Source organism: Dunckerocampus dactyliophorus, chromosome 5, assembly GCF_027744805.1.
Source record: "Dunckerocampus dactyliophorus isolate RoL2022-P2 chromosome 5, RoL_Ddac_1.1, whole genome shotgun sequence".
In the NCBI taxonomy this organism is placed as follows: Eukaryota; Metazoa; Chordata; class Actinopteri; order Syngnathiformes; family Syngnathidae; genus Dunckerocampus; species Dunckerocampus dactyliophorus.
In genome coordinates, this window is record NC_072823.1 from 8,065,918 (window position 1) to 8,079,802 (window position 13,885).

Sequence of the window (13,885 nt, forward strand, 5' to 3'; positions counted from 1 at the left end):
ATTATTGGCAGCTATGTGGAAGAGTGGTCGTCGCTACAGAAATCAGTCAAAGTAACAACGTGAATGTAGGTAAAGTCCACTCGCAGCTGTGAGTCCAAGCTGTCCTTCCTCTCGCTCGCTCCGCCCGTTCTCCACCTGACGAAGTTCGGCACCAGTGTATTCCTGTTCATGTAGGCATCCCTTTGGATTTGTGTTAAAAACAACGTCGCCATCACTTGTTTCGTAGTCAGACATGTTTACTTTGGCTATGCCAGCAGTAAACGAGTGATTGTAATTTCTGACTTTTTTGTGGTAAACATTTCTGTGATGCAAATGTATGACTTTTGGGCATATTTTGTTTTGAGAAACATAACGCTTTTCTTAAGTGACTCCACCAACTAGCTGGAACTACTTTCTTCAACACCAAAAGCTGACCAGAACTCATTGTCCCAGAAAACGGAACAAAGGTGGGGGGGGGAGTCACTGTGGATGCACTACACTGCTGATGCGGATGTCATCCAACTTCATGTCAAAAAATCCAAACTATCCATTTAATTGATAATGAGCTGTACGCACACAGGGAAAACCTCTGAACATTTAACCCCAAACAAAAAACATGTCATAAATAAGTAAATACCAAGAAAACCATAGCAAAACTAATCACAAAGTTGAATTGCAGGCTCCATACAGGCACACATACTGTAGCTACAGGACCGTCATATAATCTGTTTGTGTAGTTTACTGAAAAACAAACACTTAATGAATAATCCACAGTGTTTGCCAGACTTTGGAAACAAAAAAGAGATAAGCAGCTTTCTGTGTGTATTTAGCAACTGGACCAGAGTTGTTTGTATGTTCTCGCTGTGTTTGCATGAGTACATCACCTCTGGCCCTGAACTGGATAAGTGCTAGAAAATGAATGAATGTTTCAGTTTCTGTCAAACATTTCTCAGAAAGTATAGTAATCAATTACATGATATGATAATCTTCCTCCTGTCCCTTTCTACATGCAGGTGGCTCTCTATCTGGAGACATGGTCACAGATGAGGAGTTGTTCATCCGTTGGCTTGAGATTGTTTCGTTCCTCCCTGTCATCAGCTTCCACACACCGCCATGGGTCTGCGGAGAGGACCGGGTAAAGGGCTAAATTAATCATAGTCTAGACCAGGGGTGGGCAAACTGCAGCCACATCAGGCCTTCCAAGCATCTTCATCCGGCATTTCCAAATTCCGTTTTTTTTTTTAAACCTTTAACATTTAAACTGTAGCCGGCAACATGATTTGCAGTGCTCTTGTGGCACGCTTGAGTCACCAAAATAATCAGGTGCAATCTGTAGCTTGTACAAAAAAGCCATCCAAACAACACAACACGTTAACACACACGACGCACAAAGTAACTGACCGACTGCACCATGTGGGCATACAAACAAATATCCATGCGCAATACCCATGCCACAAAAACACCCATATATTCCCGCCGCAAGGCATGCTGGGTAGCTTGTGGTATTTTGCCGTTTGCCGAGGAGGTGGTCAGAGAAGTAAACAAGGAGGAGTTAACATACTCTTGATGTCCAATGTTTTATTGTTCATACTGTAGTTCATATTGTTGTTGCAGCTGGACTACCCAGCATGCCTTGCGGGCATTTGGAACTAAGTTAGGTGTCATGTTTAGCGCTTAGTTGTTGATTTATGTGATGCGTTAACTTGCTGTGGATGTGTTGTGTTTTCGTTTCGCTGCACCGTGAGCAAGTATGTCGTTCTTTTTGTTGCCACCTATATATAGACAACCGCTCCGCCAAATTTTTTTAACCCAATGTGGCCCGAAAGTAAAAAGGTTTGCCCACCCCTGGTCTAGACTTAACTATACTAGGGCCAAACAAACCCTATTTGCATCCACCACCTTCATATTTAAGTGGATTAATTTTGTGTATAAGATTTATGCATTTTTGCACCAAGAAATTCAGGCCAATTTAAAGAAATCTGTCCAGATTAACAAACAACTAGATTAGGCGTTCCAGCCTCTATTACGATCCACATGAAACTCGTACGGGGTTTTGGCCCATGCCTCTTCTATCAAGTTGTGTGGCAATTGTTACAGCAGTAACCTAACAAAATGTAACAGCAATGTAACAAAATACAACTACAATGGCACCGAGTAACACACATACATCCATGGAGGTTGGATGCCATTTTTAATTCCAGGTGGTGTGGACAGTTCTTTCAAATCCCCAAAATTCCTTGGTTAACATCATTAACCTGCTCCAGAATGTCCTACTCAAACCAAAACGGACTCTAACTAAAGCAAATTTTCCCATAGAAAATCATGTAAATCCAATTAATCTGTTCCAGACACCCAAAAATGTTAACACAAAGCACATTTTATGGACAACCATTTTTTGTTTGTTGTAAAACAAAACCCACAAAACCATCAACTAACAAAATAACATAAAACAAACACATGAATCTGCTGCAACCACAATTTGCAAAAATGTAAAAAATATATCAAACTAAATATCAACGTTCTAGAACCGAAAGTGAAAAAAAAACAAGCGCGGCCGGCAGTGACATCATGCGCTATGCTTGACTCCCTGCAGCGGACATGCTACGGTAAGTTCAATGCTTAAGGTTTCGATTTTCGACCAGGGTTGCATCAGGAAGGGGATCTGGTGTAAAAACTAAACCATAACTAATCAAGCAATTGGCTCACTGAAAAAAAAATCCTAACCAAATAAAATAGGTCCTTCCTTGGTTCTTGTGCCTGCCTCTATACGGAGTTTATTGAATGCTAAATGCTAAACTTGTACTGGGATTTGTATCAAATTAGATACTTTGGTCAGTACACTTCATTATTTTTGAGGGCGTGAATTTAGTAGCTCTGTCCCAAATCTGATTACGATCGCAAGATTTATCCGCTTCCTCTTTTTGTTCTCTCCTTTTTAACTGTGAATTGCAACCACTCGAGTTAATCCCTCCCATCCCATCCTTCTGCTATGTAGCCAAGCTGGTGATGATTGAGGGTGCCATTTGGGGCGTATGGGGTGCAACGTCCGGGTACTGACGCTGCACTGCATTTTGCCTTACTTCTCAGTGTGAACGCACTTATGCACTCAAAATGCGAGTACACCAATTAGGCAGAGCCGTAGAGTCACTTCACTCTGTGCACTGGAAGCTGGGAGACATGAATGAGCTATATACTGTATCATTTTAGACATCCTAGAGTGGCCCAAAACAGCAAAAAGCTAAAAATATATTTCCAAATTGGTTGTGTTTATAAATTGCCAGATGATATTAATAAGATTTATACTTGGGTGAACTGCAGTGATGGGGAAACTTGATTCCATTTGCTGACTGGAGTTCTTATGAGTGAATGGATTCACCCAAGTCACTCATCACAGACTGCATGCGCAGAAGCCCCCCCCCCCATCACGCCCTGACATGTTACCTGGCTTACTTTTTTAATTTCGCCAGCGGTAGCAAGGGTGAGTGAGTGAATGAGTAGGTGAGCAAGTCAACGGAGACGCCCACACGCGAGTCCCGGTTCAACAACTTGTTGATGACTCGCACATTTCAAGTGAACAGTGGTTTATGTGACGTGAAATAGAGTGAAACAAGTGAGAAGAGCTGATTTGTTGGATCATGTTCATGCAAGATACAAGAAAACAGTCTATCCAAACTCAAGCTCTGCCCCCCTGCAGATAAGCTCCTACTCCACTCTGTCCCTCCTGCTGTTCATCGCATGACAACAAAACATGTCCCGCAGGCTCAGAGTGTCCATTGGCGGACATCAATATCACTAGCAATGTGGACATGGGTTCAAGGGTCCTGAACAGACAACATTTGATGTTTGTCAAGATAGGGAAGTCACACCCCACCTCCTCTTCCTGCTGCAATAGGAGTGATGGCTTGGCCCCCTCCCAGCGTCACCTGTGGTTTTGAGATCCATCTGTTCTGAATTATAATCCCCTCTCTGGATTTATAGCTCCCTCACACTCTAGAGAGCCGCTGCAGCAGGAATGATAATGAATTTGAGGACAACTCTTGGAAAAGTACTGAGCTTCATTGTGCCAGTTCAACGTTCCATAAGTATTTGACATGCGTGACAATCAACTTATTTATTTTCCTCTCTGAGGCAGCAAATTATATTGGTGGTGACTTCTGTTGCAATGTCAGAGATAAAAATAGACCTTTTGGGAAGCCAGACATTTGACAACAGCAGTGTTTTCCATTTTGGCCTCTTGCGTGGCTCTCAATTCATAAAGTTAGATGAAGTGAGACAGAAAAGACGTCTTGGAAGAGACCACACCAATACTTTTCCCCCTTTGTGGACATTTCACGGTAGTTTAAGCCTCGCACTCCTTTCTTTTCCGTGTGTCGCAGAGAAGGTCACAACATTGGAAGTGGACTATCATAAAAGCTCATACGACCACAAACCACCTGGCCTCCCAGTTATGTAACGGTCCGGTCAAACCCAGCACATTCCCACTAATGCTCTCATGAAAACACATTTTTTTAAGGAATGTCAGCTTTTGTTTTTGTCATGGGACACTGTAGAGGATGTGACCTTTGCAGGAATGTCAATGTAAGTGGGGTCGGCGCAGTGAGAGTCTTTATTCATGCTTGAACAATGCTTGTGCCAGCAATTCATACAGTGCTTTGTACAGATAAATACATTAACTCATTCAATCCCAGCCATTTTTCAAAAGACAACCCCTTCAGTACCGGCCATTTTAGATGATTTTAGCTGATTTTGGCTGACGCAGCACACAAACATGGAACCTACCAAAAGAAAGATTAGACTCCCATCTTTCATCAGCAAAGCAAAAAAAAAAGTTGTTTGTTTCTACCTTTTTCCGTTCTTAAAGGCCCTGTCACACCTTGACGATTTAGCCGGCGTACGCTAACGTATGAAAAATTTGGCTAATACGCTGGCGTGCATCTGATAAGTTATGGGTAAGTTTTGTATAAGTTAAGAGCACGCTGAAGCACGCCGGCATACGTCATAGTACGTCCCAAGTCGTCCAAAAATTTTGTGCATGTACAAAACTTTTTGACGAATGTCAACGTATGATTCATACGTCCCCCATACGCAGGCAATAAGGTATGCGATCGTTGACGCCCGTTCACACACGTTATTTGTAAGTTACGCACAAGTCGTAATACGTCAAGATACATTGAGACAAAACTGAAGCAGCTTCCAATACCATTGACGATGCCTGAGAGGCGTCATCTCCATCAGAGTGAGAGTGGGAGGGGGAGGCTGTGGGTGGTGATGGATCCTTCTTACGTCCACATCCTCGCCCTCGGCCTCCGTCACTGCCCTGATACTTCTTGGCAGCGGTCTTTGAAATTTTCTTCGGCATGATGGTGATGTTGACACTGCGATGTCTAGTGAGGTTATGATTTCAGTCATCAAGCGGCAGCCTTTTTATAGGCTACGGCACGTGATCGTCGGCCATACGCTGCCGCGCGGTTTGCATAAATTAGACTGGCGTTGGGCTAAGCATTCGTTGGTATAAGTTGTCTATAAGTTCTAGAAACGTTCTATATAAGTTACTAATACATCATGTATATGTCAAATTCGTTATGAATACGCTATGTATACACTCAAAATTGAAAAAAAACGTAGACAGTTCAACATATGCCATCAAAATGATCACGTCGGGCATGCGCTGGCTAAATCGTCAAGGTGTGACAGGGCCTTTAGTAATCAGCACTAGAACACAGGTACAGGACAAAAACAGTTTTTTGTGAAAACACACATAATGTTCACTTTGACACAAATATGTTTTGCTTTTATGACAACTCAAATATCTAAACAACTATACCACAACATAAACAAAACAAAATAGGGTTGTTTTACATCAAAATAAAAATGTATTTGCAAATATAACACCGTGAACTATTTACAATTTTCACATTTGGAACTGAACTATGGGTGTGTGCGCGTGTGCGCACGCATGTGTGCGTGTGCATGCGTTCAAATTTCCCTGCACTGCGTAACCTGTACGCTGCACTCCTCCGCGCTCTCTCACTTCCTCCTTCCTGTCATGTGTGATTTTTCCGTTCACACGATCCCTGCCGAGCTCTTATCAAATGCACTTCTGCCACCTTGTGGCCATTTTTATGGCTTAAAATTGCTCTGGAGTGAAATGCATTAGTGGAGAGTTGCGTCACCACATCTTTTTGCCTCTCGCGCAAAAAAAAACAAAACATAAACCACGCATAAATACGTTGTTGGGATCAAAACTCGAGAATCACAAAGTCCGGATATGTTGCGTAGCTATAATCTAATGGCATGTCATTGCTTTTCTGCGTATTTCTAATTGTTTTTGGAACCAAAAAGAAAAAAGGGTAAAGGTTAAATGTAATCGCAAATATCTCCAATTTCTGATAGAAACAGGCTGAAAGGTCTTCAGTATCTCGTTCGGTGTTTCATTCATTCACAAACGCAAGAAAATAATGGCAAAGATGTAAAGAAATAGTGCTATATGACGCTGCATTCAATAGCAGGCATTAGCTAGCTACCTTACCATATGTACCATATATATGGATATGTTATCTATCACTATAAATGCTTTAAGCTTACCTTAAATTGTCAAAAACATGTTCCAAAATGGCGACGTATCTTACACGTAACAGAGCTCGAGGACTGACCCCGCCTCAAATTTGGGAGAATCAATACTGTGTTCTTTTAAACATTGCTAGTTCGTGTCACTTTCGTTATTGTCTGAATTTCGACAGAAGAATAGACAAATAGCACACAATTACTCGATTCATGTTTTGGATGCAGCAAAATGCGGTTGGTGCACAATGAGTTGTTATACTTCGGAAATCACAGCAGGTAAAACGTAAGTTCCACCGTTTTGTGTTATTTATTTGTCTTTGTGACACACGTTTGCATGTGACAAAATGGCGATAAGCATAAACGGGTTAAAATTGACACAACAGACCCGTAGAAAATATCTGACACTGTTTCGCCTGTTTATTCAGTGTGTTTGCAGTATAGTTTTAGTTGGCCGATATTATCGGACATCCCTAGTAAAAATTAATAAGCGGTGTTATTCTTCCTCAGTGTGGCTAAGCAGGCACACACTGTATTCATCCGCCCAGCCCGAGGTACACACTGCATTCTTGCGCTGTGTGTGGCACGTATTCTTCCGGCACACGCTGTAACCAGTTCTAGACTAAGTCTCATGTTTATGGACCAACTATTTGTGCTCCAACAGTTCTAGCCAGCACTTCTGTTGAAAATGAAATGACAAATGAAAATGAATTTATCTCCAAGAGAAGTTCACGTCATAATCAAATCATACTATAAAAGAGTACGCACTGTTGCCGCCTACTTGAGACGTTGGCGCCCCCTCCATTTTTTTCCACTGAAGCTGCTGAAGTGCGCCTCAGGAAATATTAACGTGGATTCTCTCCTCTGTTCTACTGGTGGCTCCCAGGTGCTAAACTTAACTCGGATATACATAACAAAGCATCAGAGGGATGTGGTACCACTCATAGAGAAGTATGCGGAGGAGTGGCAGGAGACAGGAAGCCCCATCTACCGGCCCATGTGGTGGCTCAGTCCCGACGACCCCACGACCTTCACCATCGATGACCAGTTCCTCATTGGAGACGAGGTGACGCCATGATGATTGATTCACAATCTTTTGGTGTGCGTGTCTGAACGGGTTTGTGCCTGTTTTTAGGTTCTGGTGGCACCGGTGGTGGAGAAGGGGGCAGTGAGGAGGGACATTTATTTACCTGACGGGGGCTTCCAGTGGCAAGACAGCCAGAACGCTCAGGTGTTCGACGGAGGGACGTTCCTGCAGGATTACCCCGTCCCTTTGGAGGCGGTGGGTGTTTTCTTACGGCGGAGATGAGTGTCTCCAGTCTTTTTTGTGCTGTTCTAAACTTGCACTTTTCCACAAAAGACCATTAACCCTCAAGGCTTTGTCTTGAGGCAACGTGTAGAAAGATATCTTTTTACTTGCACTTTACTGTATGATTTCTTTCTGTTCCTCTGTGACTATTTTTCTTCCTTTTTTAAACAATGTTCATCAGTTTTACCTCTTGGCTGATTTAGGAATATCTGGGCTTTTTGTTGTTGGTGGTGTTCTGCGTCTTTGAATGTAATCTGTGCATTTACATACGTTTTGTTTTTTTTTTGCGTTTCTACAAGTCTTTAAAGTTATTAGCTGCTGCTGCTGTCTCTGTTAATAAGGACGAGCCCGTCGTTACTTAAAATGAATCTGAATCTCTCAAGAAGACCAAATGGAAATGGAATGACGCTGAAGGGGGCTTTATTGAGGGAAGTTTAGCTCACAGAAAGCTTGGTACGGAGACTGACACACTTTGGGTACCTTGTTCACACATTTAAAAAAAAAAAAAAAAAGGCTTTTACTTGAACTTATTAGGCCGGAGGGCTGTTTTTATGAATGTACCTCATCCTTAAATTGTCACTGCTTTACAGAATCACACCAGTATCACCCCTTAGCACTTATTCAACTTCGTTTTATCAGCGTGCCACTCTGTTGACATGTGAATGTCCCATGTAGTACTGTAGGCCGCGTGACGCCACTGATATTTTACTATATCGCTTACGTTTAACCTTGTTATAATAACCTGCTGTAGCGAGGGCTTCTTGTAGTCGTCTCCTGATATTGTGATGATTTCCTGCTCCGACTTAAATCCTTTCTTACTGCTTACTGATTCTCAAAAAGACCACACATTGAATGTCAATGTAGCTCATTTAACACAGAGAACTGAAACAAGGGAAAACACAGTCTTATAAATCGTATATACGTGCAAAAAAAAGAATCAACGACTGCAACGCAAGAGCTCGAGCAAAATATCCTGACCTTACATTGATAATAATGCTCATTTTGATTGAGTTGACATGTTTTGTGCTGTAGTTTGCAGTGGTACAGGACTACAGTAGATCCCCCGCAAGGTACTCACCGCTTTTGAATGTTAATGTAAGGTGCGCCTCAGACAGACGTTTGCGTTTTACAGCACTGCGGTGCATTCAATGGCCGCCGAGAAAGGTGCGAAATGTCAACGCTTGACGAAAAAGTATTCAGAGATTATTGCTGACTTATGGTGAATGAGATGTGTTTTCTGCAGAAAGAAAACGGCCAAATTTAAAAAATGATTTTTGGACCAAAAATCTGATCATTTGCTGGGGATCCGCTGCACACTGCTTCATTCTGGCATGAGGTTCTCGTTTTGGCGGCCGTCAGTGTGATGCAAACTACAAGCACAATAAAAAAAACATTGGATTTCATTATATTGTGCAGGTACAAATGGCACTTGCCTACATTATAATCCTTGGCCATCGCAGGACAGTATTGCATTATAATTGCGTACTACATAAAGGAATGTGCATTTTAATTATAAACACTGTTTTCTGTAACGCTGTCTATCATGCAGTCATGTAGTTTCATCAAGTGTGCACTGCTGTGTATTAGAATGTACTTTTACCGACACTGATGTATTGAACTACCCTTGAAATCACATCCGTTGATATTGACACCGGGACTTAATACTCTGGCTATGATGTAAATGATTATGATGATTGAGATTCTTGTTTATGAGCAATTCTATTCAAATTAGCCTTTGCACAACGCCTTACATTTATTTGATGGATACTATTCTCTTGGCTTTTGTTTAAATTATTTTTTTTTCCTTAGCTTGTCAGCGGTGATGATACAGACGGACTGAATGCTTTACGTTTTCTGCAAGTAACGTTTACTATCAACGCTCAGGTCTGCTGAGGCTTATCCAATCGCCACATGTCTTAGTACAACACAATGATGTCTTAACCTCTCCTAAAGATGAATGTACAAAGGACAAACTGTGATTTCCCCACCCGAGCCATTCACCTGAGGAGCTTTAATAGTTGCCACGCTAACGCAGACATGCTGTGGTATGTTAAGTTGCAGGAAATGCTTCGTTAATTGTTCTGCAGACTGAGCAGATGATGCCATGTGTGCCTTAATTTAATCTGGACAACACAAGTGCCTGGATTGTTGCAGTATCAGCAAAGTACATATTACGATGACTGTGCCATTATAAGTGTTTTTTTCTCTCTCTTCTGTAAATCAGAGAACGACTAGAATGACTAATTTGCAAATAAAGTTTACATTTTCTTACTACCTTGAGTCTTCCAGTTGGTGGTTATGAAACAGTAAATGCACTGACTTGGTGGACGATACACCGTTTCAGTAAAACATGGCATTTATACGGCGGCCACAAGCACGCTCCAAAAGCTTTGCTTCTTCCTACTCCTTTTCGGACATGTGGAATTGTGAATTTTAACGTGACGTATGCCAAAGTCACCTTCCATCCGTCCATCTTCTATGCCGTTTATCCTCATTAGGGTCGCAGGACATGCTGGAGCCTATCCCAGCTGACTTCGGGCGACAGGCGGGGTACACCCTTAACTGGTCGCCATCCAATGGCAGGGCACATATAGACAAACAACCATTCACACTCACATTCATACCTATGGACAATTTAGAGTCGCCAATTAACCTAACATGCATGTTTTTGGAATGCGGGAGGAAACCGGAGTACTCGGAGGAAACCCACGCACGCACGGGGAGAACATGCCCAAGCGGAAATGGCCAAATAACCTGTAACCTGTGATCTCATCGTTAGATTTTGTCCAAAGTTGATTAAATGTCTGCTTTTTCTAAGAGCACAGCAAAAGGCAATCCCTACACAGATAAACAGATCTCATTTGCAACTTTTCCTCCTCAAAGAAAGGCTGAAGCACTCAGACAAAAGTAACCATGTGCATGTTTGAACGCTCTTTTCCCTTCTTAGTCATCCACATCGTACCGGAGAGCTAATTCCATGTAATCCAAATCAAGGTTATTTATAGTAAAGGAAGCACTAGGTAGGAAAGGATTCTTTTATGGTCGTCACATTCAGCCCAATCTCCCCTGAGCCTCTCGTCCTGGCTGAGATCCACCTCGGGGCCACAGGGGCCTCGCTCCACATTAAGACAGGTGCAGCTGGCCGGAGTCATGCACGGTTCCTCCATGCCAACAAACAAGCTCACACTCTCCACTTACACCCTGCCTTTAATCGCTTGGATTCAGAAGGTACTTTTCCAAAATCTGGGAGCACGTCTCCCTTCAATCTGATCAAAAGCACAAGACGTGCTGTAGAGAGTGGCGGCATGTCGCATGTACACCCAAACCTTCATGGGCATGTACCCTAAACTTACATTTCAGGGGATAACTGTCAACATTGAAGCCAATTAGAAATGCCAAAAACACAAATGGTCCTGGCAACGGTGATGTGTCTTACACTTGACGGGAATGTCTGCATCGTGCGCCGAAAACGCGACTCTTTTCTTTTGAGGGAGCAAAGTGGCCCATGAATTAAGCCGGTGACAAGCGGAGCCTGCAGATCTTTCAGGCTACTTTTAGAAAGTGCAAGTCAAGGCTTTAAGTTTCAGGGTCTGCTCTTGAGCCAATGACTTCCCCAGCTTTGCCAATTGGGTGTACAATCGGTAGTGGTGGACGATACTGCAAATTTTGGTATCGATCTGATCGCAAATAAACACAGGGCTGGTAATTGGTGATACTTTTTTTTTTTTTACAGATTTTTTGCTTGAAATTCTTCAAGCTTGTTCACTTATTTTGTGACGTTGCCTTTAATTTGTAATAATTTGTTGATCATAATTATAATCAGAATTGTAATTTATGGCTACAGAGTGCCTTTTTGGGGGTTTGTGTTAGGGACCACTGAAATACCACATTTTTTCCCCGGCCTGATTTGTTTTGAGTTGAGTTTTTGCATGTTAAGGCACCCGAAAAGTCGAGGAAACACAGATAATCATAATAATAATATCTAAAATGACAGGGCCCTAATAAAACACAGGAAATGTATTAAGACAATGTAACAATATCAACAAAATAATACAGTGATTCCCTTTTATTACGTACAATTGTGCAAAATCAAAATCAATAGTGCAAAATAAGCCAACTAAAGTAAAAACTACTAATGACTCTCAGTGAAATACTTCGGCTTTTTGTCCCCAAAGCCATCCAGTGTAAGCAATATAACAACATATACAGTATATCAATAATGTAACAATATAAACACTGCCTGCTGATGGCTATTCTGTTCATTTGTATTTGTGAATACTAATCAAATTCCTGAGCTGAAACAAATGTTTTTTTATTATAAACATTTTTTTTTTTAAAGTGTGTCCCATTTTTTGCTTTTTCAATTGGCCGAAGAGAAGTCTCCCAGCGTAAGTGAGAAGTAAGCACACCTCAAGAATGCAGTCTTGAAATGTTAGCCCGCTATCGGAAGCCCAGGCCAGGGTGACATCAGGGCGTGTGTGTGTGTGTGTGTGTGTGTGAGAGCGAGAGAGAGAGTGAAAAGGCGACTGGCCACGTGGTGGCCAGAAGCTCCAGGGACAACTGTCACATGTAATCGCTTCCTGCCTGTGCCCTCCTTGGAAATCTGTCACCTTGCGACACCTTTAAACGTCTTCCTTCGATGTGAGTGACTGTGTGAAGCTGCCTTATTAATAGCGTCTCAAACGGAAACAGGCTCCTTGGTGCTGTCCACTTGAGCCCAACCATGTGAGGGGTGGCCTTTTGCTGCAAGAGGGAGAAGAAGTAAAAAAGCAGGGATAAGTAAATCGATGGTGTCGGAGTAGATAACCTCCATCCATCCATCCTCTATGCCGCTTATTCTCACTAGGGTTGCGGGGTATGCTGGAGCCTATCCCAGCTGACTTCAGGAGAGAGGCGGGGTACATCCTGAACTGGTCGCCAGCCAATCGCAGGACAAACAAGCATTCACACTCAGTTTTTGCAAACAGATTGTTGCAGCAGCTGTCCGGGTGGCTGATCTCAGAGGTGAAGATGCTGGATTCGGTGGTCCTGTGCTGGTGTGGTTACATCGGCTCTCGAGGTTGTGAGGGCGGTTGGATGCGCTGCCAAATTCTACAAGACGCCTTTCAAGACGGCTTATGGTCGAGAAAGAAACATCCAACAGCTGTGGTGGACATTGCTGCAGTCAGCATGCCTATGGCACACCCCCTCAACACGTACCACATCTGTGACATGGTGCTGTGTGATAAAACTGCACATTTTGGAGTGGCCTTTTATTGTGGCCATCCTAAGGCACACCTGTGCCACAATCATGCTGTCTAATATGCCACACCGTGAGGTGGGTGGATTATCTCGGCAAAGAAGTGCTCGACAGATTTGTGAACGATATTTGAGAGAAACGGGCCTTTTGTGTATTCAGAGTTGTTTATCGCAGGGGATACATTCTGAAAATAGCCTGCAACAAGTCAAATCCATGACGCAGCACACTATATATTTTTTAATTATACATGTTTTAAGGCTGTAAAACCCCTCTCCATACACTTTTCTCAGACAGGCATTAACGTTTTATCACATTTCTGTCTTGTTTGAACACTCTCAAAGTTCAAATTTTGTTAGAATTTTAATGATCAACCGACAAGATTGGACACAAGAAATGAAGTGACTCTCGCATATTTCACTCCTCTGATCGTGGCTTGTCCTGGCGCTGTTGGGCTGCAGCGTTTTTGTTTCCTTGTTAAAACATATTCCTCCTCATGAACTGATGATTCATTTATAGTATTCCAGTGTTCCTACAGCCGCGTAACCTCTGCCTTCATTCAGCATGTATGATCGTAAGCAGCTAGCGATCATACAACAGGAAACAAGCAGTCCTGCACGCAGGAGCTTGATTGACAATGGTCTACAGCCAATCGGAAAGCAGAACCCAATGAGTGGGGTTCTCCCCTAGCCAATCAGGACTGTTGTTGCTCTATATTTACTGAGACTAACTGGACACGTCTTCAACTCACATGAGTGTATAACAACCTCTACTGGTAGCAGTAGTACATACAATAACAG

At 42.6% G+C, this 13,885-nt stretch overlaps 1 protein-coding gene across 2 annotated transcripts in view; it reads left to right on the forward strand.

The window, feature by feature from the left end:
* The window catches only part of si:ch211-236l14.4 (SITS-binding protein), a 44,181-nt gene extending 34,015 nt beyond the window's left edge, over positions 1 to 10,166 (forward strand). The window contains exons 8-10 of one of the 2 annotated variants that reach the window (XM_054777389.1): positions 993 to 1,114; positions 7,427 to 7,606; positions 7,676 to 10,166. In XM_054777389.1, the coding sequence (XP_054633364.1) occupies positions 993 to 1,114; positions 7,427 to 7,606; positions 7,676 to 7,849 (476 nt within the window). In that variant the 3' untranslated portion in view covers positions 7,850 to 10,166. Of the gene's footprint in view, positions 1 to 992; positions 1,115 to 7,426; positions 7,607 to 7,675 lie in introns of those variants that run through there. The other variant, XM_054777390.1, reaches the window with a different exon arrangement.
* Positions 10,167 to 13,885: the final 3,719 nt, after the last annotated feature.